This window comes from Chiloscyllium plagiosum, unplaced genomic scaffold, assembly GCF_037043375.1.
Source record: "Chiloscyllium plagiosum isolate Xiang-an unplaced genomic scaffold, Cpla_swu_hap1 HiC_scaffold_11, whole genome shotgun sequence".
Lineage (NCBI taxonomy): Eukaryota > Metazoa > Chordata > Chondrichthyes > Orectolobiformes > Hemiscylliidae > Chiloscyllium > Chiloscyllium plagiosum.
The window spans coordinates 3,251,662-3,276,071 of record NW_028270149.1 but is presented as its reverse complement, the minus strand read 5'-3'; the positions used below and the strand labels follow the sequence as shown (position 1 = coordinate 3,276,071).

General features: G+C 43.5%; 1 protein-coding gene and 1 long non-coding RNA gene across 2 annotated transcripts; both read right to left on the bottom strand.

Annotated features, from left to right (window-relative positions):
• Positions 1 to 450: 450 nt before the first annotated feature.
• On the bottom strand, positions 451 to 4,519 carry zic3 (zic family member 3 heterotaxy 1 (odd-paired homolog, Drosophila)). Its single transcript, XM_043705275.2, has 3 exons — positions 3,296 to 4,519; positions 2,050 to 2,213; positions 451 to 1,416 (listed from the first exon to the last, which is right to left on the bottom strand). The coding sequence occupies exons 1-3, from the start codon at positions 4,287 to 4,289 to the stop codon at positions 1,234 to 1,236; spliced, it is 1,341 nt and encodes a 446-aa protein (XP_043561210.2). The 5' UTR covers positions 4,290 to 4,519; the 3' UTR covers positions 451 to 1,233.
• A 1,458-nt stretch (positions 4,520 to 5,977) lies between these two features.
• LOC122557444 (uncharacterized) lies at positions 5,978 to 11,846 on the bottom strand. Its single transcript, XR_015758608.1, has 3 exons — positions 11,304 to 11,846; positions 9,396 to 9,677; positions 5,978 to 6,600 (listed from the first exon to the last, which is right to left on the bottom strand). It is a non-coding gene; the product is annotated as an uncharacterized LOC122557444 (long non-coding RNA).
• Between the last annotated feature and the right edge of the window lie 12,564 nt (positions 11,847 to 24,410).

Below are 24,410 nucleotides of genomic sequence, written 5' to 3'. Positions count from 1 at the left end.
CTGCAACTGATAACAAACCTGCAATCATTCTAAATATGAGTGCAGGCATGTAAACAGACGTGGCGTTAAAGGGCCCCACCGATTACTGATTTAGAAATCGGAATGCTGCGTGTTGACTATGCCTGTACTGGCTGACATCTCCCAGTGAACCCTGGATGAACAAAAAGTCTCCTCACCTCCGGCTCCAATCCCTTCCCCCACTCCTCACTCTCATCCTGCCCTGTATAAATGTGATTTTACAGCCCCAACAATTTCTTAAATATCCCTCCAAAGTAAGTTCCGTCTTCCGAACGCTTCACTTTGCAAGCGGCTTCATTTAACAAACGATTAAACATCAAAATCCGTCAGCCTCCCACACACAGAACGGGGGGGGGGGGGGGTGAGCCACTTTTCCTGGGCCCAATGGGATAAAACGGAACTCGGGTAAGCTCCGAAATAATGCAAACTTGGTCTTGTAAATCAGAGTTGTTTAATGTTAACATGGTTATAACCCTTTGCGCCTCCAAAAAAAACTGTACATAGGTTTTGTTAGAAAACGATTCTTCATAAATATTGTTTCAGCGCGGCACGTAAATACCGATAATTAAATTACAATGTGATAAATATGACATTATGAATATGTACATTTACAGGAAAATACTTAAAAAGGCAACGTTTATATTTAACCGTCAAAATCCCAGTGACAGGATCACCACATCCAGCACTAAAACGACAACAGATTTGACCCAATCGAACAGGAGATACATTCACAATTTTTTTTGTTTAAAAAGTTCAAGACATGACAGAACTTTGGCACTTTGTAAGACTGTGGGAATCTGACAAACACCTTCTCGGTGCCATGATCCAAACATATGATCTGAGCGAGGTTCTCTCTCTCTCTCTCTCTCTGTATCCCCCACTCCCATAAAAAACAAAACAAAAACTGCCGAAAACCCGAAACGGCAACGGCCCCAAAAACAAACAATAATCACCTCTCTAATGCGGCCACAGTCCGATCCGGATCCTGAGGGAACTGGGCAGTCAGTCTGGGTCAAGGCTCGAGTCAAATACCACAACTCGCCCCTTTTTTCGTAAAACCCCGTTGGCCATTATCTCCCGGAGCTTCGGTCAGCGCCAGCCGTCCGGTCAGAAATCACAAATTTTCGCTTCTTTATGAAAAAAAACTTCCCGGTAAAGTTTTCAACAGGTCCGAGCTGCCGGCTCCGAGCTGGGAACACGCTTCCCGTTAACTTCTCAAACATACCACTCGTTAAAATTGGGCGGCAGCGGCGGGTTTGGGTTGGTGCTGCTGTGTGCGGCCGGACCCGGGTTTTTACTCGGCTCCTCGCTGTTTGAAGACAGCAGGCTGGGAGGAGTGGAAGATTCATAACCGGAACTCGGAGCGGGAGAGCTGTCTGAACCCTGGGGTTCATGTACCTAGAATTAGAGAACACAACTTAGAGCTCTCTATGTCATCTGGAACAATACCACCCTGTACAGCTCAATGCGCAGCACCCCCCCCCCCCCCCCGCCCACCCCCACATACACACACACACATATACACATATACACACACATATACATACACACACACATATACACATACACCCACACATACACATACACACACATATACACACATATACACATACATATACACATACACCCACACATACACACACACATATACACATACACACACATATACACACACATATACATACACACACACATATACACATACACCCACACATACACATACACACACATATACACACATATACACATACATATACACATACACCCACACATACACACACACATACACATACACACACATATACACAAACACACACATATACACATATATACACATACACACACATATATACACACACATACACATACACACACACATATACACATACACACGCATGTACACACACACATATGTGATCACTGTGCAAACACTGAACAATTAATCATAACTTGGAGCAAAACGTGTTTAAAAGTCGTCAAATTACAAAGTGCAGGATGAGCGTGACAAGGAAATACTGTGAAAGTGATTACCTTGATATGTTTGCGGAGGGAGCTGGGGTGAGTGTAGGATTTGTCACACATCCTACAGGTGTACGGTTTGTCGGAGGTATGGACGTGCATGTGTTTCTTACGGTCGCTGCTGTTGGCGAACCTCCTGTCGCAACCGTCAAACTCACACTTAAACGGCTTCTCGCCTGAATCAAAGCAAAAGGACATGGTGAACATCCACAATTGCGTACATGAATTCACTGGCTCCCGGATGTTTCTCCCCCTTCAGATCTTCTGTCGTTTTAATTTTGATTCAGGACAAGACGTTCCCTGCTTTATGTCTCCTCAGTGAGACGCAAAAAGAAATCCTGAAGGAAATCCAGCTAGTGCTAAATCACTAAAACATTTTTTTAATTAGGCAGGAGTGTATTAAAACTCTTCATTTTACCACTTCATCTGAAATGACGAAAAACATCAGGGGAGGACGGGTTCCGTTAAACTCTTACGAATTTACTGTTTGAGACGGTTTCCTGGAAATCTCGGCGAAGTGAAAGCTGAAAACATTTTCAAAATGATATAACGAACTCCCGCAACAATTCCCAACCTTCCTCACCACATCAACAATGTCCTTTCTCATCTCCTCGCTCAGTAAAAAAAAACAAGGCGAATAAACAGTAAAGATTTACGCTGAGCTCCTTATAAAAGAATTGCTTTTTTAAACGAGGATTCAGTGGAGTGTCTCAGGTCAATCTTGTGATTTCTTTCCAATTCGGGGAGGGTGTATGTGGGGTGAATGAGGGATTTTCGTATGTGGGGGGGTAGATTCTAACTCCAAACGCACGCGTCTTTAAGAAATAGTTATTCCTTTTTCTAAAAGAAACAAAAACAATTCCCTCGGGCAGAGAGAGGCGGCTTCATCAAACCGTGAGATCGCATCTGGAGATAACGTCCCCCGAACCGAGTGAAAGTGAGCGTTTGCCGGCCAAGTGGCTCTTTGTGTGTGTGTCTCTGAGTGTGACTATGTCTGTAAGTGTGTATGTGTGCGTGCCTGTGTGACTGCGTCTGTGTGTCTGTATCTGTGAGACTGCATCTGTGTGTCTGTGAGTGTGCCTGTGTGTAACTGTGTGTGTCTGAGTGTGTGTGTGACTGTGTCTGTGTGTGTCTGAGTGTGTGTATGTGAGAGCGTGTGTATCTAGTTCCAACTCGCTCTAAATCGAAAGCAATCAGCTCGCGGGATTTTCAAACGAATTGGGACTAAAGTGAGGGAGGGAGGGTTGAGGGCTGTTACCTGTGTGGGTCCGTTTGTGAATCTTGAGGTTTTCCGAACGGGCGAAGATTTTCGCACATCCTGGGAAGGGGCAGGGGAAGGGTTTCTCGCCCGTGTGCACTCGGATGTGGTTAATGAGCTTGTATTTCGCTTTGAAGGATTTGCCCCCGCGAGGGCACTGCTCCCAGTAACAAATGTGGTTACTTTGCTCAGGTCCCCCAACGTGCTCGATGGTGATGTGAGTGACCAGTTCATGCATGCTGCCGAAAGTCCGCTCGCAAACCTTCTTGCTGCGATGAATCTGAACTTCCTCGATCCACTTGCAGGGCAGTTCCTGCTTAATGGGTTGCCTCATGTAGCGGAAGAAAGCGCCGGCTCCGGGATGGTGATGGTGATGGTGGTGGCCGCTTACATTCATGGGGCTGTAGTTGTGGAGGTGGCTCGGGGGGTACGGTTCGGTGCGGGGGCTGGCTACCGCTCGGTAAGGGTCCCCTCTGCCGAAGAGATCTCCGTGAAAGCCCAGCCGCATTTGTCCGTTCACCACATGCCCATTGGCAGAGGGCTGAGTGGCCGCCTGGTCGTGTAGTGCTGGAAACAGGAGGGCTCCCGGACTGTCACTGACCCCCGGGGGGCCGTGGAGACCACCTCCCGGAGACGGGAAGATGCCTTGCTGAGCACTTGTGGAAGGGCAATCGGCGACCCCCACGCTCCGGCTGCGGAACAGGAACTCCCGGCTGGGGTTGTAGGATGTCCCGGGGTAGGCTCCGACCGGAGCGGAGTGCGGAGCCAGAGCGGCCGCGTAGCCAGCTCCCTGCGGGCTGAAAGCGGACGCCTGGCTGGCGGACAGCTCCGGGGCCGCCGGGCTCAGCTTGAAAGCTCCGGGATGAGACGCGTCGCAGAACGGGCTGAGGCCCAGGGCCGGCTCCCGGCTGGGAAGCTCATGGTGCCGCGGGCCAGCGAAACCACCGACGCCCAGGCTCGGAAACTGGGCTCCACCGTCCAACAGCATCGCCATCTCGGGTTCCACCTGGTCCCGAACCCCTTGATGAAGCAGCAAGGAGCTGGGGAAGGAGGGAGGGACGGGGAGATGCAAAGATGCCTAACAAGTTTGCAAAACGCCTGGCTTTGGTCTGCTCACATTGGAGGCGCCTCTTGCTGGGCTCGTACTGTTCCCTAAAACACAGAGAGAGAGGGAGAGGGAGAGGGAGAGGGAGCACCCCTCCCTTGGCCAGTGTCCGGGAGGGACTGTGCACTCTCTCACTGAAAACCAGCCTGCTCTCTCTCCCTCACAATGATCGACTCCAGTCACTCAACAGCTTCGCCCCCACCCCCACCCCCCCCCCCCCCAAAAAAAACACTCAACTGGAGGCAACCCGCCCCAACCGGCCAATCAGAGGCACAGAGCCATGCCATCACGTGAGGGTCCCTGCTGGCTGCTGATTGGAGGAGCCGCTGTTGACTGGCGTCACTTGCCATTGAGAATGTGAGGGGCAGCCGGCTCCTCGCCGCTGATTGGCTCAATCCGAGGGCCCTTCGCAGGTAACGGCACCTCCATCTTCTCGCCCCTTGATTAATTGCGCCTGCCTCAGACCTCATTTACATGTTACTCTGCCAAAATAATTACCCAAACTGCGGCTGAAATCTGCCGGATCTTTGGACTTAATTTGGCGCAACCAGTGTCATGATGCGGGAGGTATACGGGAGTACCTGCGCCGCTATTGTGTTCAACAATTTGCGGCTGTTTTGTTCAAAAGAAAAAAGGAAAATAGAGATGTGCACCAGACAGGATCTGGAACAATACACAACTCTGGTGTCAATCAAACAGGATATTCGTTCCACTGAGGCAAAAAATAGGGTTTTTTTTCTTCGCTAGGACTCTAGACATTTATACAGCAACTGCATTATTATTTTTCCCAATTAATATGGTTCATTCGTTGGTATGAAATGATTCTGTGGCCCCATAATGTAGAAAAAGAAGCCCCCTTGTCCTTTGGGAGTGGTGGGGGAGTGCGGACTGGTGGTGGGGATTGAGGATTTTGACCCTTCATTGAACAGTCATCTAAACTAGCCCAGGTGACTGCTAGCCTGGCTACTGCTGGACTGTATGTTCCAGGGAACATCAGCTGCCGCCCTTAAAATTCAACATTTCTTCAATCCTGTTGCTTTTCTGTATTTTCCTGATTCTGGTATATCGGCGTAGCCGCCCCCAACAAAACAGAGAGAGAGAAAATCTGTCAATGACTGGGCAAAGTTGTTTTGCAGTGTGTTTGTTTGGGTTTGAAAGCCCCAGCGCCCATTCTGTTCGAGTCTAACAGCATTTCTGGCGCATTTTGTACTGTCTCATTGAAAAGCTGTGCCAGCCAAGAGAGCTTCGTAAAGATCTAGCCTTCCCATTTTCTGAGCTGTCCGCAAGGCTGAAAGTCTGGCCATTGAACAGTTTCTACAGGACTGTCGCCGCCTCTCTGCAGGATACACAGAATCTGATCAAGTTGAGAGATGCATAGAGACAGTGTTTCATGCAGCGCTTTATAACACAGCCTTTTGACGTCCCTTATCCCCAACCCGCACTTTGGAAATAACTTCCACCACGCAGTTAGTTTTGCAAAGGCAGTGTAGCCGCGCGGAGATTCTGCTCCGCCGCCCCCGTGTCATTAAAAGACAGAGTTTCCATAAAGTTTCCAGGCATCCGGGAGGTGAGTTCTTCTCGTTTATTCTGCTCAAATTAATCATTGCAGTGGCAATCAATGGCTTTCCTATTTTTCAATATTATTTTAAAGGGAAAAAAATTAACAACTGCTCACAAGGAAAAAGGGGGAACCGCTTCCTTTTAATGTGAGCTCGTTCATCACAAATATTTCAGTTCGTCCATGAAAACTGAGTTACTACAGAACTAACTGTTTTTGTTGTTGCGAGTCCAAGGTTACTGTAGTCATTAGTGGCCGAGAGCGTGTGAATAGGGCGAAGTAGCCAACGATTTGTATCAATAACTCAAACATGGGGCTTGCCTTTAAGATGTTAAAATAACCACTCAGCGATTTAAGTCGATTTCTCAACACAAACTCTGAAGTGCCTATACAGATGGATTTTACAGACGTGTCGCAAACGGCTGGGATTAACTTCAGGGAGAATGAAAACAAAAGCCCCAGTCAGAAGTTTTCTTGAGGAAGCTGAAGTCATTTTGAACGGAGCCGGGCGATGCTCGCTTCACCCGCCGGTTCCTAAAAGCCTGCAGTTTGGGCGCTGAGTGAGGGTGTGAATCGCTGGGACTTGGGGGTTTAGTGTTTCTGGAAGATAATTAATGACAAGACGCACGTGCTCCGTTTTCTCTGTAACAAAAAGGCGTAATTCAATTAGGTCATCAAATGGCTATGCGGTTGTATCAGCTCTCTGAAGTGACCGGCTGAGGGCAAGCCAGGCTATTTGACCCCTGACTCACAGCCGACCACATGGGCAGCCCCGGGATACAGTCCTTCCAATAATTTGAGCCAACTGTTTATCAGTACAACGGAGAGAGAGGGAGGGAAGGAGAGAGAGAGGGTCTAAAACCAGCCTGGTGATTTAAACCGCCAAACCATAACCCGATGGATGTTGCACACGGAGGGGCTAGTGGGAGAGCAATTCACAAAGAACAGGGTTTCTAACTCATTCTAAATAAATCCTTAACTCAAAATGACCATCAAATTCCAGATGAAATGCCGTTCATTGCCTCCAGTTTTTCACATTGACATTTCGGGCTGAGGACATTTGTGTACACAGGGGCTGGAAAGGTAATAGCTACTCCCATTGAATGGTGCTCGGAGAATTTTTCCCCTTTGATCTTTACAACAAAGTCTATTAACATGTATGAACAAGGAAATATAAAATATCACATCAAATCGCCTCTCCCGCTCAAAACACATACGTAATCCAACATCTACAATAAGCACCTGAGGTTCTCAGATTTTACAGATTTAAAAAACAATTACAATGCGCATTTTGTGAGAAACAAATCCGAGTCTGTCCACTCCGCTGTTTGTGCAGGTTTTGTTGTAAAACAAAACCCAAACCGGTAGACTTCAGTAAAGTTTATTTAAACTGCTCTGGAGAGAGCCAGTCGCTCAGGAGCATGAACCGAATTAAGTTTCTCTTTTGTATTTTCTTAGGTGCTATAGGGGGTTTGGAGTGGGGAGCACCATTGTCAGTGCAAGGTTCATCAATCTAAATTAGCCAAATGATATTGCATTTTTAATTCTCTCTATTTGTCACGTATGGCCTTTGTAAGACATGATTTGTGTGATGGTATTGTTAGCTGACAGATTTATATTTTTGCAGTGAGTTATGTGCTAAGTGATTCAACTGGCGGCATAATTCAATTAAGCATCTTTCGAAATGATTCTAAGTAATAAGGTTGTCTTGCTGGTCCATGTGTTTGACAGAGTAGCAGCCCCGTGTGTAATTCCATGTTAAATTCTTGTCAATCGAATGTTCAGCCGCATTCGTTGCAATAGAAGAGGTAAAGACCACGAGTCGCGCTCTTGTAAAATTATGATTTGATTTAGTTATACTGCCCGGGATTAACAACATTGCAATTATAAACAGGTTTAACTGCCGTTAATCAGAAATGTAACGATTTAATTTCAGTAAGATTCCCCGGGCAGTACATGATCCCGCTAAAAGCTGATCATCTCACTTGACAACAATCCAGACTCTACCGGGCACTCTAAAACCAGGCGGCATTTCTTGTTTATATATGTGTGTGTGTGTGTCTAATGTTCGCGTCTTAATTGTTTTCTGAGAATTTGTCGAGATTTTTTGCTGTTTGAAGACGCAGTCAGAATGCCCGGGATTTCTCACTTACTGCCCAGCTCCGAGAATGCAACTAGATCCATCCTTCCCTGAAAACCGGTGCATTGAGGCCTGGAACATTTCGAAAAATTGTGATCAGATTTCCTCCTCTGTGCTTGGCCCCGTTTCCCAAGATTTGGAGAGGCTAGGGTTGTAGCTGAAGTGTGCTGCGTGTTAAGAGATTCAAGTGGCGACCATAATCCGCCTTTTATTTATGACGAAAAAGGAACCTTAATTTTTAACGGGTTTTTTTGCACTAAAATCGGAGGGTTCTCAAAGCGATGCCGACTCCATCGTTAACCATTTGTGAATGACCCCAGAGTGATTTATTCAGGTGCTAGATTGTCTTGTTTGTATATAACAAGACTTGGATATAGATCCTTACACACGATGGTTCAGAATGAACAACCTGCTTCCTGCACGGGAAGTTTTTTAATGAATCCGATCATTGCTCCGAGAAGGTGGGTTCTTTTCTGCCCCCGGTTTACAAATCATCAGGGAGCTCAATGTCAGATGTGAGATGGACAACCCGTTACAGAGTTACGCTCTCCCTCCCCGCTCCAACACACGTTTATTTCACTGGAACATACTTGACTTTTTAAGGTTATCTCGTTCAGGCTCGGGGACTCGCCAGTTTGTAATTTCGGAGACTGACTGAACTATTTATTTACTTTTGAAATGGCACACCAGCAGAGTATCTAAATACCAGGAGCAGCGTGTGAATTTGGACTTTGATTTTGTGTGGGGATAAATCAGCAAAAGGAAGGAAGGGGAGTATGTTTTCACAGATGCTAAGACAATTGGAATGAACTGGTCATTTTAATTGACCATCATTTTAAAAGCCGTTTCTGATCTTTAACAGGAGCCTGGGAACGGTCTGTGTTAAACTGAAATGAAAATGTTAGAATGTCACTTTCAGAGTGAGCTACTGACTCCGAATGGCCGAGCGTTCCGAGTATGTAAACAGAACTTGGCCAGGAGATGGGATCACAGCAAAACAATTGTCTGTCGGGTTCAGAGCCCAATCAATCGATAACCGATGCACCGACCTACATTGTATGATTTATGCAAGTCACGTTATGGAAAATGCTAACAAAAATCGTGGCCTTTATTGGTGTTCAGGGGAACCCTAAGCAAATATGCTTTCAACAACTCTCAAAGCATCGTAAATCTCACCCTCTGCCGTTTCAATGAAACGGCATCGCCTTTAATTGCATTAGAGTGTCTGATAAAACGTAGCGAAATATAAAATAAAGTCCTTTTTTTATTATTAAGCGCGAGCTCAGCGGACGGTTACCTTTTGCAGTTGTGGAGAGTTGTAAATATCTCAATCAGTAATGATTCTGACCTGTGACCCCGGGGCTGCTTTTATTGTATTTTGCTCTTTTGTTGCCCGCATACTTTTTACTGACCCTCTGCGTCCTCTGCAGCAAAGACAGTGAGGAAACACTTGAAGATATTTATCTGAATCCTCAATCGTCAAGACCAGTTGTTGAGTGGAACCACAATAAGATTTTTTTCCACCTCTAGTCTCCCAACTTCGAACTAGCTGTTTGAGGTCTGATGTTCCAGACAAACCCTGAATCAGGAGAAATCACCAAATCTCATCATTTTATAGCATTTTCTCGTCAAACTGAAATGTGTGTTGATTTAGGCAAATATTTTTTTCACGTAGTATCGATAGATTTGTCTAACTACTCGAGTAGTCCTTCACTTCCTTCCCCTTGTCTATTTATTCAATCGAGTGTCCATCTATCTCGTTCTTTTTAAAATGATATTTAGGGGAGCGGATAAAATACAGTTTGGGGTGAATCTATTTCTGCTGGGATTAGGAAATATGGTTTAAACACGAAGCAGGATTTTGCTGGAGAGTCAGTTGGACACGGAGGGCGGTGAAAATTTGGAACTCTCTCCCGTTAATGGGAATTGTAACCTCGGTATTTTTTTATGGGACTCAGATTTTGTTTTTGTTAATCGAAACGGTGTAAAAGGGCACAGGCCAATGTATGGAATTAGGTCTCAGGTCTTCTATGACCAGGCAGGATTGATTGGAAGGGGCGAACGACCTGCTGTTGTTTCGTCTTTCGGCCCATCCCTGGGTCTATCCACTGCCACCGATCCGTGTGATATACAGCAGGCAGTTCACAATCACATGGTAGATGTATCTGACACACCTCCTTGTTAATCGTGATCATTTCGCTGACATTAGTCTGTTAATTGTGCCTTAGTGGCGAGAGTAGTTACATATGTCTCGGTTTCTACATGAGTCGGAATGAACTATGGCCCATGATTCAAATGGACACCAAGTTCCAAACTGACGTGGCTAAGTAAGACTGCGCTCTGGACATTAATTCTCCCATAATCTATTTCTCATCAGTGTCAGCTCACTCGGCGGTCGATGCCACCAGTTGCTCGCAATTAACTGGAGACTTCTGCTCAGAATATTTATCGCAATAAAATTAGAAATAGTGAATTGACAAAATCAAGGGAAACCGCGACAGATAATTGCGTACGAGCTCTCACAACTCAAGCCCCATATGGCTTTATACAAATTATCGAATACACTTTCCTGCAATAACGGGCATGAAAAATAAAATGCCCGATTTTAATGCGCGTTACAGAATTTTTCCTTTTGCGGTTTGCTCTAAAATAGAGTGTTCGCCGGACTCAAACTTCGCCGACTGTTTACGGTGTACATTCGGAGATAGACTGTTCCTGAAAGGGAGCGAGCTGTCTGATCGTTCAGGAAGACAAAAGTCCAAACGAAACAGACAGATGACAAGAGCGGATTTCTCTCCGACAATGCCTGGGTCACGGCGGTGTCCCAATAGCTCAGCAAATGTCATCGCCGCCGGCTTGGAACTGACCGATTTGTTCCAATTTCAGGAAAGATTCAGTTTGGTATCGAGCTGACGGGTGTGTTGGAAACGGAAATAATGATTACAATAAATACAGTGCTCAAACTGGCCACTGTCACTCCAGGTTAGACATTCAGATAGTATTTTCAGAATCAGAGCGTTGTGTTTTTAAAGCAGACCTTTCTCTAAAAGGAGAAAGTGAGGTCTGCAGATGCTGGAGATCAGAGCTGAAAATGTGTTGCTGGAAACGCGCAGCAGAAATTCTCTCTGATTAAATCCCCCGTCTCAGGTCCCAACCAATTCACCAAATACAATATTACCCCCCACGCCCACATACCCTCACATACCCCAAAAGGCCTCGATATCTCGACACAACAAACAAACATATTGCCGCTCTGAATTTCACAATTAATTCAACACATTCTCCAGCTGGTCCACTGTGACTTTCAGCTCCAGTTCCTAGGACGGTCAGTTTACATCTTTCACGCCATCCAGAGAGACCGGGAACGGATCGTAAACAGACGGACGGATCGTCCCGAGAGCGCAAAACCGTGCTCGACTTTGCCACCACGTGAAAACAGCGCAGGGGATTCGTGCAAGAGTTAAGGAACATTTGAACCGTGATTCTGGATGAAACGAAACAAAACCTAATCCTGTGGATCAAGAAAGTTTTTGGTGCATTGACACCGCCCGCGGGATGAACAAATGAATTGGAGCGAGCGATTGATTTCTTTGGCACTGTGTGGACTTGCCTTATCACTAATTATTTAATGGCTCATCCATCACGCGAGTGACCCGGGCAAATACCCAGACCGTATCTTCAATTCCTCGGTACTATTCCCAGTAAGCGACTTTCACCGAGACAGCTTTAGATTGTAAAAGGCGTTTGGTTATTGGCGCTGTTGGAAATGCTGTTTCTGAACACATTCTCGACCGTCCTCAGGCCTCCGCCTCAGAATCTGACTGAGACCATGTGTCTCTCGGTGGTTCTGTGCTTGACAGTTTGTATATGTTGGTGGTCAGTTTCTTTTTCACGGGAGGTGGGTGCCGCTGGCTGGGTCAACGTTTCTTGCCCATCCCTAATTATCCTAGAACTAAATGGGTTTGCTGGGCTTCTCAGAAGGCAGTTACTTTGCTGTCGGCCTGGAATTACACTGAAGCCTGATTTTCTCCCCTAATTGTCATTTCTGAACCAAGTGGGTTTTAAAAAAAATAGCAATCAGTGATAGTTTTATGGTCAGTTTTACTGAAATCAGATTTATATCTCAAATGTAGTAAATTGGTTAAAATCCCTGTGGAAGGACTTGGGCCCCTTTCCCAATGCACTAGTCTCAGCCTCTGGATTGCTAGCCCAGTGCCATGGTCACTACACCACCATCCTCCCTCGCTAGATCAGTTGCTTGTTTTAAACCTGAGATGGATATATTTTTGTTAAGCCAAGGTGGTAAGGGATATGGGCCAAAGGCAGGGATGTGGAGTTAAGTGACAGATCAACCTTGGCTTCCCTGGATGGTGGAGGAGAATTGGAACAGGAAAGAACCTCCTCCTGTTCCTGGATTTCCAAATTCTGCAAAAACTGTCAGTCGTTTTTTTGTGTTGAATATGAGTCAGTGGTGTTTGTTAGTAAATCAATCTTAATGTGTGGTTTAGAGTTGTTAATGTTAGGGAATGTGTGTGTCAGAGATGTGTGTTCCAGCAAATGTGTATTATTGATGTAAAAACGTTTGTCAAGCATTCATCTGGACAATTGCAACGTTCCATATTGTCAAAGCAACAGAAAGTAGAGTCAGGATAAATGGATCATTTCTGGTTGGTAGAAGTAACTAGTGGGGTAGACATATCTCATTCCTGATGAAGGGCTTTTGGCCAAAACGTTGATTTTCCTGCTCCTCAGATACTGCCTGACCGGCTGTGCTTTTCCAGCGCCACTCAAATCGTAACTCGTGGGGTGCCACAGCATAGAACATAGAACAATACAGCATAGAACAGGCCCTTCGGCCCACGATGTTGTGCCGAACATTTGGCCTAGCTTAAGCACCCATCCATGTACCTATCCAATTGCCGCTTAAAGGTCACCAAAGATTCTGACTCTACCACTCCCACAGGCAGCGCATTCCATGCCCCCACCACTCTCTGGGTAAAGAGCCCACCCCTGACATCTCCCCTATACCTTCCACCCTTCACCTTAAATTTATGTCCCCTTGTTGTACCCGGGGGAAAAGTTTCTGACTGTCAACTCTATCTACTCCTCTGATCATCTTATAAACCTCTATCAAGTCACCCCTCATCCTTCGCCGTTCCAACGAGAAAAGGCCTAGCACTCTCAACCTATCCTCGTACGACCTATTCTCCATTCCAGGCAACATCCTGGTAAATCTTCTCTGCACCCTCTCCAAAGCTTCCACATCTTTCCCACATCTTTCCTGCACACAGTACTCTAAATGTGGCCTAACCAAAGTCCTGTACAGTTGCAACATCACTTCACGACTCTTGAATTCAATCCTTCTGCTAATGAACGCTAAAAACAGCGTTCATTCCTTGGAGGTCCACTATTTACAATCTATATTAACGAGGGAATGAAGGGATAGAAAGTCATATACCATATTTGCAAGTGCTAAAGTACATTGCAATGAAGAAATATGAAATTTACAAACAGATGTGGAAAGGTTTGGTGAATAGGCCACCATTTGGTAGATAGCATTTAACATGGATATGTATGAAAGTCAACTTATTACTTAAATGGTGAGAAACTTGAAAATGCTTCAGGGCAGAGGGATCTGGATGTCCTTGTGCATTAATCACAGAAAGCCAGTATATAAGTATAACAGGTAATAAGGAAGACAATTAGTATGTTGACATCAATTGCTAATGGAATAGAATTTAGCATTAAGGAAGCACTGCTGTAACTGTAAAAGGCATTAGTAAGACCACACCTGAGTGGCATGGTGACTCAGTGGTTAGCACTGCCTCCTCACAGCACCAGGGTCTCAGCTTCAATTCTACCCTTGGGCAACTGTCTGTGTAGAGTTTGTGCATTCAAACATGCCTGTGTGGGTTTCCTCCCACAGTCCGAAGATGTGAGGTTAGTTGGATTGGCCATGTTAAATTGCCTATAGTGTCCAGGGAAGTGCAATCTGGGTGGATGAGTCATGGGAAATGAAGAGTTACAGGGTGGGATTCTCTTTGGAGGGTTGGTGCAGGCTGAATGGCCTGCTTCCACACTGTATGGATTCTACTGGGTGCAACTTTAGTCCCCTTACTTGAGGAGGGGTGGAGTTCTATTGGAGGCAGTTCATAGACAGTTCATTAGATTGATTCCAGAGATGAGGCATTTGTGTTATGAAGAGAGATTGAATGGTTAGACGCATACTATCTGGGGTTTAGAAGAACAAGAGGAGATGTAATTGAGGTACAGAAGGTGCTAAAGTTGATTGACATAGTAGTTGTAGAAAGGTTGTTTCCTCGTGTATTAAGTAATGACTGACAGTTAACAAACAAGCTTTGTTCAGATTTTCAGCCAGGTAGGTTGATTTTAGTCAAGACAACAATGAACCAGTGAATGGTTATCACCTATTTTATTGAATTTGAACAGATGCAGTGTGTGTGTACAGGTTCATTCCGTCTGCAAAGGACAGGGCCCCACGCATGAATTTATCCACTTCCCGTAGACACAAATGTGCCCACACTTGGTGCCTGACTGGAAATCCTAAATTGGTCACTAGCATAATTCTTTGTATACTCAAGATCATCCAGCAAACATTATCAAATTGTACAGCCACGTCTAATATTGTAAACTGTGCTTTGAATTGTTCAAGAGTCGAAAAGCATGGTGCTGGAAAAGCGCAGCCTTTAGGGCGTCAGCCTTTCATCAGGAATGCCTGAAATGTTGACTCTCCTGCTCCTCAGATGCTGCCTGACCAGCTGTGCTTTTCCAGCACCACACCTTTTGACTCTGAATCTTCAGCATCTGCAGTCCTCATTTTCTCCTTTGAGTTTTGCAAGCATAGGCTTGTTGAATACAGCCAGTCCCTTGCTTATTGCGAACAGCTGAAAGAATATGCTTTCTGATACTATCTCCCAGTCTATGGGATGTATGGCTTATACACCTAGCATCATACAGACGGTGATAGGCAGAACACCTTTTTGGTTTGACAGCAGCATCCTATTAGTGATGAATACTGCTCTGTTGCTACTTTGTTAGAAGGAGCATGAAATAGCTTGCTCTTCCTAATATTTAAACCTTCATGATACCTTACCCTTGCAAGGTAATCTGAGGCAAACTGGGCACTTTTAGGGAAAAAGCGTGATTACCTTCGACCCATGTAAAACATATATTAAGAAAATGTCTGATCAGTTCTAATCATTACCATATATTGTAGATTGACTTTAATATGGCCTTTCAGTACCATGTTTACAGGAAGAACATATGGCTCAGGCTTTATTCACACAGTGGCTGATAAGGTCAATCTTGTAGTGCGATGATGGGAATCCCAGTGCGAGAGTAGGCACATGGTGGACAGTAGAAGAGAACCCTTGTAGCGAGAGGAGGAGAACTTCTTCAAGGTTTCACTCCTGATGAAGGGCTTTTGCCCGAAACATCAATTTTCCACCTTCTCGAGTGCTGCCTAACCTGCTGTGCTTTTCCAGCACCACTCTAATCTTGACCCTGATTTCCAGCATCTGCAGTCCTCACTTCTGCCTAGTAGTAGAGAACTCCTCTGTCAATTTCTCAACTAGAACAACGAGCAAAGAGGACTAACTTGATTGCTCCATTTCACATTTGAGAGCAGGATGGAGCCCATTAGGATGTGCAATGAAATTATTATGTGCAGAAGCATATTCAAATATATCAACTACATATGCAAGGACTGGGAGGTTAGGTGCTATTCTTTTGAAAGCACCTTTCTAAGGAGACCAACGAAACTATGAGCTGAACTAAACAGAGGTCCATCGCAACACCATCCAGTTGGACGCATATGGCATCAATAAAACTGAATTCACTAATACAATGAATACTGATTGGTGGGTCAATAGTGGTGAGTCACCATGATGCAGATATCTATGGTTTCTTTGAGTGGTCCATTGGTGAGTAGGCTCGCACTGTATTGCTATCAATGTGCAAGTGCTGTTTGGTCTTCATAAATGTGAAAGAACCTTTGTCATGTGAGTGAAAAATTTGCTTACAGCTTGTTATAGCAATTCACCCGATCATTTGACTAGTTTATGTTGTGAAGAACAGATCAGTGATAAGATAGTATATAAAGGGATATCATTTTTGTGTGTCTTGAGCAGTCCTTATATATATGGATGCAGTGAGCTGTGAGGACAATCCTATCATGCATATCAACTGGCAACTTAATACTCTAATGCAAGTCCAGCAAATGCTTTTTTAAGATCACTTTCAAGGAAGGCTTTCTGGTCATGCTGAGCAGCAAGTCCATTGGATGTAAATTTGGACCTGTCATTAAGAATGGTGAGCTTCTTGTTGATATAGTCACACTTGTTAGGGATGACAATTCCAGTTCTTTTGTTGGGATGACTGATTTTGTATGTCTAGGTTAGTCTTGAGGCCTTTCTACACTGTCAGAATTCACAGTGCATGTGAAAATTGCTCAGATCATTTGGAATCTGCAAGTTCCATGTAATAAGTATGCTAAATGATACAATCCGTGTGTTTGTGAACATGTGCATTAAATGAATGTGTGTTGGTGAATGAGTGTGTTATGTTAATATGTATGATAGTGAATTTGTGTATTAGTGAATCTATGAGCTAATTAATGGGTTAGTTGAGCCTCCAGCAAGAAGCCATCCTCAAAGGCTTGACAGCAGTATCCTGTTAGTGGTGAACATCACAGTTAGTACTGCATGACCAGTTCACTCTACCTATTATACATACCTTTATTATACCTTTCTCCCAATCTTTACTCCCTGAATGGGAATGCCATCCCCATTCACTTCACTGAGGCACCTTACCCCTCTCGCACACCCGCATTGAGCCTCATCCTGCTTCCAGCCACTTGTACTGGGTTCTGGGGTTAGAATGAGATGGTTATGTGGAATCCCAGACCTGACTATTTCTGTCACTGGCACTGAACTACAGAGCTGGTGGTGAATCAGCTTGATTCTAGAGTAAGACTTCCTCCTTAGTGAGTGGTGAAGTTTCTGTTTTGTCTCTGATTCACAGGGTTACATTGCTTTGCGCTGCTGTGATCAGTGGGTTGGATTCCCCAACATCTCTACAGGTGGCAGAGCTGTCAGCAGCACCAGTCAGAATATCCTGCCCAAGGTGTGCGTCAGTGGCAGGGTCCTGAACACCAAACTCCCAGATTAACTGCTCTACTCGAAACTTAGTCACTGCAGGAGGTTCCTCCTGGTAGCAAATCAGACATATTCCAGGGAAATCCTCAAAACATCCCTGCATAAGTCAATCATCTCCCACATGGAATCCTGCACTTGTGAAAGACTAAAATTGAACAGGTTTAATTAGTAAGGCACTAAACGCAGTCAAGTCTTCATGAACGCACAAAGCAGAAGTTGAGGGGTCAAATTGGTACACAAAACTCCAAATACTTCATTGACCCGACCCTTTAAGCACCGGCTACCCGAGATGTGGTAGAGTCTGCTGACTGCACATTGGTCTTAGCTGCTATCTTAGAAACCAACCAACTAGAGCAAAAACAAATCATCCTCAACCCTGATGAGCTGCCTAATGAAGAATTTCAGTGGGTGTGTGAATTAATGCCTGCATGTTCGTGACACATGTGCTTCAGTGGATGTTAATGTTAACGACTGTGTGCTTTTAAATGAATGTGTGTGCATTAGTCAATGTGTACATTTGTCAAATGGAACATAGGAACACGAGTAGGCCATTCAGCCCATTGAGCCTGCTCTGCCATGTAGAACGTCATGCCTGATCCTATGTTATTCTCAAAACTATTTATGTCATTGATAAACAAAACTTTAACAACCTCAACTTTAAATCAACTCAAAGGCTGGATTTCCCTTTTGCATTGGGAATTCTAATTGTTCATCGCCCTTTAAGTAAAAATAAATTGTCATCTCCGTTCTAATTGGCATTCACTTGTTTTTAAATCATTCCCTCCTGGTTCTAGACTCCACAACCAGGGGAAACATTTTACCTACATCGACACTGTATAGCCCTTTAACATTTTTTGCAGGATTCAATGAGATCACCCTTTCTTCTTTAAAACGTAAGAGAATACAGACTCCGTTTTCCCAATCTCTCTTCACAGGACAGTCCTGCCATCTGAGGAACAAATCTGGTGAATCTTCACTGCAGTCTCTCTATGGCAATAATATCCTTCCTGAGATACAGAGACCAATATGGCACACAGTACTCCAGGTGCAGTCTAACTAAGCTCCTTCATATTTGAAACAAGACTTCACTTCTCATGTATTCAAATCCTCTTATAGTAAAGGTGAACTTTCCATTAGTCTTTTCAATAGCTAGCTGCATCTGAATGTTAACCTTGTTATAAAGTTGAAGGTGTATACTGTACTTTTAAGACAGAGTGAAATCTGTTTTGTTCTGAGAGCTTGTTACTGACTAGCAATCTCGGAGGATACTAGAAAATTGAAAATGTGTAACATTTGGCTGTGAAACAAGTACCTGAGTTTTGGATGCTATGTTTTCATAACAGTTCAAATTTAACCAATCAGTTTAAATTATGCCCCCAAGATACTAAAACCCAACCAAATTTGAAATGTACTGTTTTGCCAACATCAAACCAATAAGATGATCTGATGTTTGGGGTATAATGAAGCCAGCATTTTGAGAGTTACCCAGAGAGAGCAACCAACTGCCACCGCCAGAGTAACTGTGAGCAAAACATTGTCTATCAAAGGTACCTTTCTCATATGAAACATCTTTGCAGCGAACAATGGAAGACGACCCAGGGTGACCTACAGCCAGAGAGAGGAAGACACAGGAGACAATTATCACTGTCTGGTTTTGAAAATTAAGTTGATGTAATTTTAATATGGATGGTTATTGGAACAGTAGATTGTTATAGAGTTGGAGACAGATAACAAGCAGTCAGGAGAAGGAGGCCTAGACTTGTAAATTGTTGTTGCTTAATGTTCACTTTTAGAGTTAAAGAATATTTTTTATTTTTTTCTTTAAATTGTAGAATTTGGGAGTTCTCTGTCACTCGTATTTTTACACATTACAAGTTGAGGTGTTTGGTTTAATTAACAGAGGGGTTCACTCCTGTATCGTAACAACTTTCAGTGACATATCAACAAGGACACCCTGGTTCCTTTGCACATCTACTCTGGCTAATCTCTTACCATTTAAGAAATACTTTGCACATTTCCTTCCAAAATGATAACCACATTTTACCACTTCATATTCTACCTGCCATGTTCTTGCCCACTAACCAAGCCTGTTGAAAACATTTCATGTCTTCCTCACAACACACATTCCTGCTTCCCTTTGTAGAAAATTTGGAAATATTACATTTTAATCATTGACATGTATTATGATCCCTGCAGTTGCCCATTAGTCACAGTCTGCCAACATGAGAATGACTCAATTATTCCCACTCTCTGTTTTCTGCCTGCTCGTCAGTCCTTAATCGATGCCAGTACATTACCTCCTACACCACATGCTTTAATTCTGCTAACCAATCTTAAGCATTCTGAAAATTCAAATATATTACATCCATCAATTTCTCTTTATTAATTTCCTTAGTAATAGCCTGAAAAGCTCCAACAGGTTTGTCAAATATAATTTTCCATTTCTAATCCATGCTGACATTGCCCAATCGGATCAATTTTATCCAAGTGACCATTTATCACATTCTTTACAATAGCTTCGAGCATTTTCTCTACTACTGGTGTAAGGCTAAAGGATCTGTTGTTCCTTGTTTCTTTCCCTTGCTTCTTTCTGAAATAGTGGGGTGAGATTTGCAAGCTTCCAACCTTTGTAAGCAGGCAAGAATATGGCAGGTGGAATATAATAGAGTCAGAGAGTCATACAGCATGGAAACAGACCCTTCGGTCCATCTGGTCCATGCCAACTACGCTCCCAAACTAAACTAGTCCGTTATGCCTGCCTTTGGCCCATATCCCTCCAAACCTTTCTTATTCATGTACTTATCCAAATGTTTTTTTAAAATGTTATAACTTTGTGGGCGGCATGGTGGTACAGTGGTTAGCACTGCTGCCTCACAGCGCCAGAGACCCGGGTTCAATTCCCGCCTCAGGCGACTGACTGTGTGGAGTTTGCACATTCTCCCCGTGTCTGCGTGGGTTTCCTCCGGGTGCTCCGGTTTCCTCCCACAGTCCAAAGATGTGCAGGTTAGGTGAATTGGCCATACTAAATTGCCTGTAGTGTTAGGTAAGGGGTAAATGTAAATGTAGGCGTAGGGGTATGGGTGGGTTGCGCTTCGGCGTGGACTTGTTGGGCCGAAGGGCCTGTTTCCACACTGTCATGTAATCTAAAAAAAACTGTACCCACATCCACCACTTCCTCTGGCAGTTCATTCCACACATGAACCACTCTCTGTGCAAGGTATTTTAAATCTTTCTCTTCGCACCTGGAAAAAATGCAAGCTTATCCACTTTGGGAGGGGAAACTGGTGTGCAGAGTATTTCTTAAATTGTAAGAGATCATAAAGAGTAAATATACAAAAAGACTGAGGTGTCCTTATTGATAAGTCACTGAAGGCTAACATGCAAGTGTAACAAGCTGTTGAAAAGGTGAATGCAATGTTCATTTTTATCGCAAAAGGATTTGAGTACAAAAATCTTCCACAATAAATGGAATTTTGGAAGATGATTAAACAATGCAATGATTATCAATGTAGTCACATTCTTCAATGCTATGAGATGTAGAATAACAGGTCCCAAAGACTTATCACCTTCAGCTCCATTAACTGCTTTTTCAACCTTCTTGCTAATACTAATTTCCTACAAATCCTTATCTTTCCAGGTCACTTGGATTTCTTATATCTTCAGTCAAGATGGCACAAATTCATTATTATAAATTCTCCTGATTCTGCTTTTAATGGACCCAGATTCATATTTGCCAAATGTTCCTTTTTATATACCTATAGAAACTTTTACAGTCTGTTTTTATGTTGTTTGCTAGACTGTGTTAGTATTGTATTCCTATTTTCCTATCGGTTTCCTGGTCCGCCTTTCCTGTAGTCCAAAAACTGCCTGATCCTCAGATGTATTACAATTTCTGGCTGCTGTATAGGCTCTTTTTCTTTAATCTTATACAATTTTAGCTTTCTTTGTCAGTCATGGTTGACTGGTCTTATTTGGAATTTTTGCACCTTGAAAAAATGAGTAGCTGCTGTCATGTGATAGTTTATTTAAAACTGTTGATTGCCTATGAACAGTCATGCTTTTTAAAGCATTTTCTCAATCAAGCTCAGCCAATTTATGCCTCATGTCTTCATAATTTCCCTTAATCAAATTAGACACCCTTGCTTTGGATTAAATTGCCTCATTTTCAAGGGTAATGTAAAATTCTATTATACTGTGGTCACTTATCCCTCACATTCTTTGGTAACTACATTATTCATTAACCGTTTGTGTGTTAACGGGTGCAAGTGTGAATGGTAGTCATTGGATGTTTGATGGATGTTAGTACTGTATAGATGCACGTTGGTGCAGTTGTGTGTTGGTGCTGTTGTGTATTGGAGAATTTGTGTGACTGTATGTGTACGTGAGTGGTAAGCAAGCATCACAGGGAAACAGATAAGAGGTTGCTTGGTGAGCATTTTGCTTGTTTGTCTTCAAAGCTCATGCAATATATTCATAATTATACCACGTTATCAGTATAGATTGCGAGCATTTTGGGATTAATAGAAGTTAGCAATCATAAATGAATTCAGAAAAAATGTTTTTAGTTAACACATAATACATGTGATAGGAAAGGCGATGTGTTGCAACTGCAGAATGTAAGTGATACTAGGCAGCAAAAAGAGCCAAGTGTACAGTAAATGTTGACAGAATGAGGAGTTTTGGTTCATTGAGCTAGACTCTGAGCAAAGGTTTGTAATATATCAGGGAATGGAAAGGTTACCTGGATATGTTGCTCTGGAAGGCAGTCTCGCTGCTTAGGCACAGCAGAACATGATGGCTTAGAATTAAGCAGGTTAAAGAATTAAACATTATCTCAAAAAATTAATGTGGGAAGAAGGGGTTTTGATTTATGGTACATTAGCGTCAGTACCAAGGAGAAAATGAGCTCTTTTATTTGGACTGGATCCACTTAAACAAGGCTGGGACCTCACTGATCATATAACTAGGGCTCTGGCAGAGCTCTACGATAACAGGAGAGGTGGAAAGGAGGTTTCAGATGAAAGGAAATAGAAATCCAAACAGAAACATTGAAATTACAAAACAGAATAACAATGTGGGTAGTGAGGAGCAGAGCAGGATAGGAAGGGCAGAGAGTTTAATGTATATCAGCTATAAAGACCATTGCTGGAACAGTACCAAAAGAGTGAAATTAAAAGTCCTTTTCTTAATTCACTCATGAGATGTGGGCATTTTGATTGGCCATCCCAACTTGCCCTTGAAAAGATGGTTGTAAGTTGCCTTCTAACCGACTGCAAGTCATATGCTGAAAGTAGACCCATTAGAGAAAAAAAATCCTGGATTTTGACCTGACAACACTGAAAGAACTGTGATATATTTCCAACTCAGAATGGTGAGTGGCCTGGAGGGGAACTTGCAGGTAGTGGTTGTCTATGTTCCTGCAGCCCTGTAGATGGTGATGGCCATGAGTTTGGTAGATGCTGTTTAAAGATCTTTGGTGAGCTTCTGCAGTGTATCTTGTAAATAGTACACATTGTTGCTACTGAGTGTCTTTGGTGGAGGGAGTGGATGCTTGTGGATACCCTGCTAATCAAGTGGGCTGCTTTGTCCTGGATTGTGTTGAGCTTCTTGAGTGGTGGTGAAACTGCACCCATCTAAGGCAAGTTGGGATTATTATATCACACTCCTGACTTGTGCCTTGTAGATGGTAGATAGGCTTTGGGGATTCAGGAGATGTGCTATTTGCTTCAGGACACATCCACAAACATCCAGCAGTATGCACCATCCACAACATGCACTGTAGAAATTCTAGCCTCTGACCTGCTCTTGTAGCAAATGTATTTATATGGTGAATCCAGTTGATTTTCTGGTCAATAGTAACCCCCAGGATGTTGATAGTGGGGGATTGACACCATTAAATGCCAAGGGACAATGATTAGATTGACTCTTATTGGAGATGGCCATTCACTGCCATTTGTGCGGTACAAATGTTACATGCTACTTGTCAGTCAAAACCTGGATATTGTCCAAATCTTGTTGTACTTGAACACGGACTGCTTCAGTATCTGAGGAGTCACAAATGGAGTTGAATGTTGTGCAATCATCAGCGAACATCCCCATTTCTGACCTTATGATGGGGAAGTTTATTGATGGAGCAGCTGAAGTTGGTTGCATCTAGGACATTACCCTGAGAAGCCCCTTCAGAGATGTCCTCGAGCTGAGTTGACTGACCTCCAACAGCAACAACCATCTTCCTAAGAGCCAAGAGTCTTATGACAGAGGTTTTGGACAATTCTTTTTGTCTTTTTTCACATTGGAGTATATGAGTACCAGACAAGAAACAGAAGGTAATCCAGGGACTAAGGAAAGTCAGAAAATTAAGAAAATGAGTATCACTGAAGAAAAAGTATTGGAGAAATTAAAGTCCAACAAATTGGCAGGATCTGACAGCCTACTCTGAGGGTGTCAAATGCAATAATTACTAAGATTGCTAGCCACGATTCTCTAAAATTCCTTTGATTCAGGAACAATCCCAACAGACTAAAATTAGCAAATGTTACTCCACTTTTCAATAAATGAAGGAGAGGGTAACAAAATGAATGAAAAATCAATTAGCCTAACATAAATTGTTGGATAAATGCTGAGATCAATTAGAGTCATAAAGTCATAGAGATGTACAGCTTGGAAACAACTTCAGTCCAACTCATCTACGCTGACCAGATATCCTAATCTAATTAAGTCCCATTTACCAGCCCTTGGCCCATATCCCTCTAAACCATTCCTGTTCATATACCCATCCAGATGCCTTTTAAATGTTGGAATTGTACTAGCCTCCATTACTTCCTCTGGCAGCTCATTCCATACACGCACCACTCTCTGTGTGAAAAAGTTCCCTCTTGTGTCCCTTTTAAGTTTTTCCCCTCTCACCCTAAACCTATGCCCTCTAGCTCTGGACTCCCCTACCCCAGGGAAAAGACCTTGTCTATTTATCTCCATGCCCCTTATGATTTTATAAACCTCTATAAGGTCACCCCTCAGCCTCTGATGCTCCAGGGAAAATAGCCCAGACTATTCAGCCTCTCCCTTTCGCTCAAATCCTCCAACCCTGGCAACATCCTTGTAAATCTTTTCTGAACCCTGTCAAGTTTCACAACAGC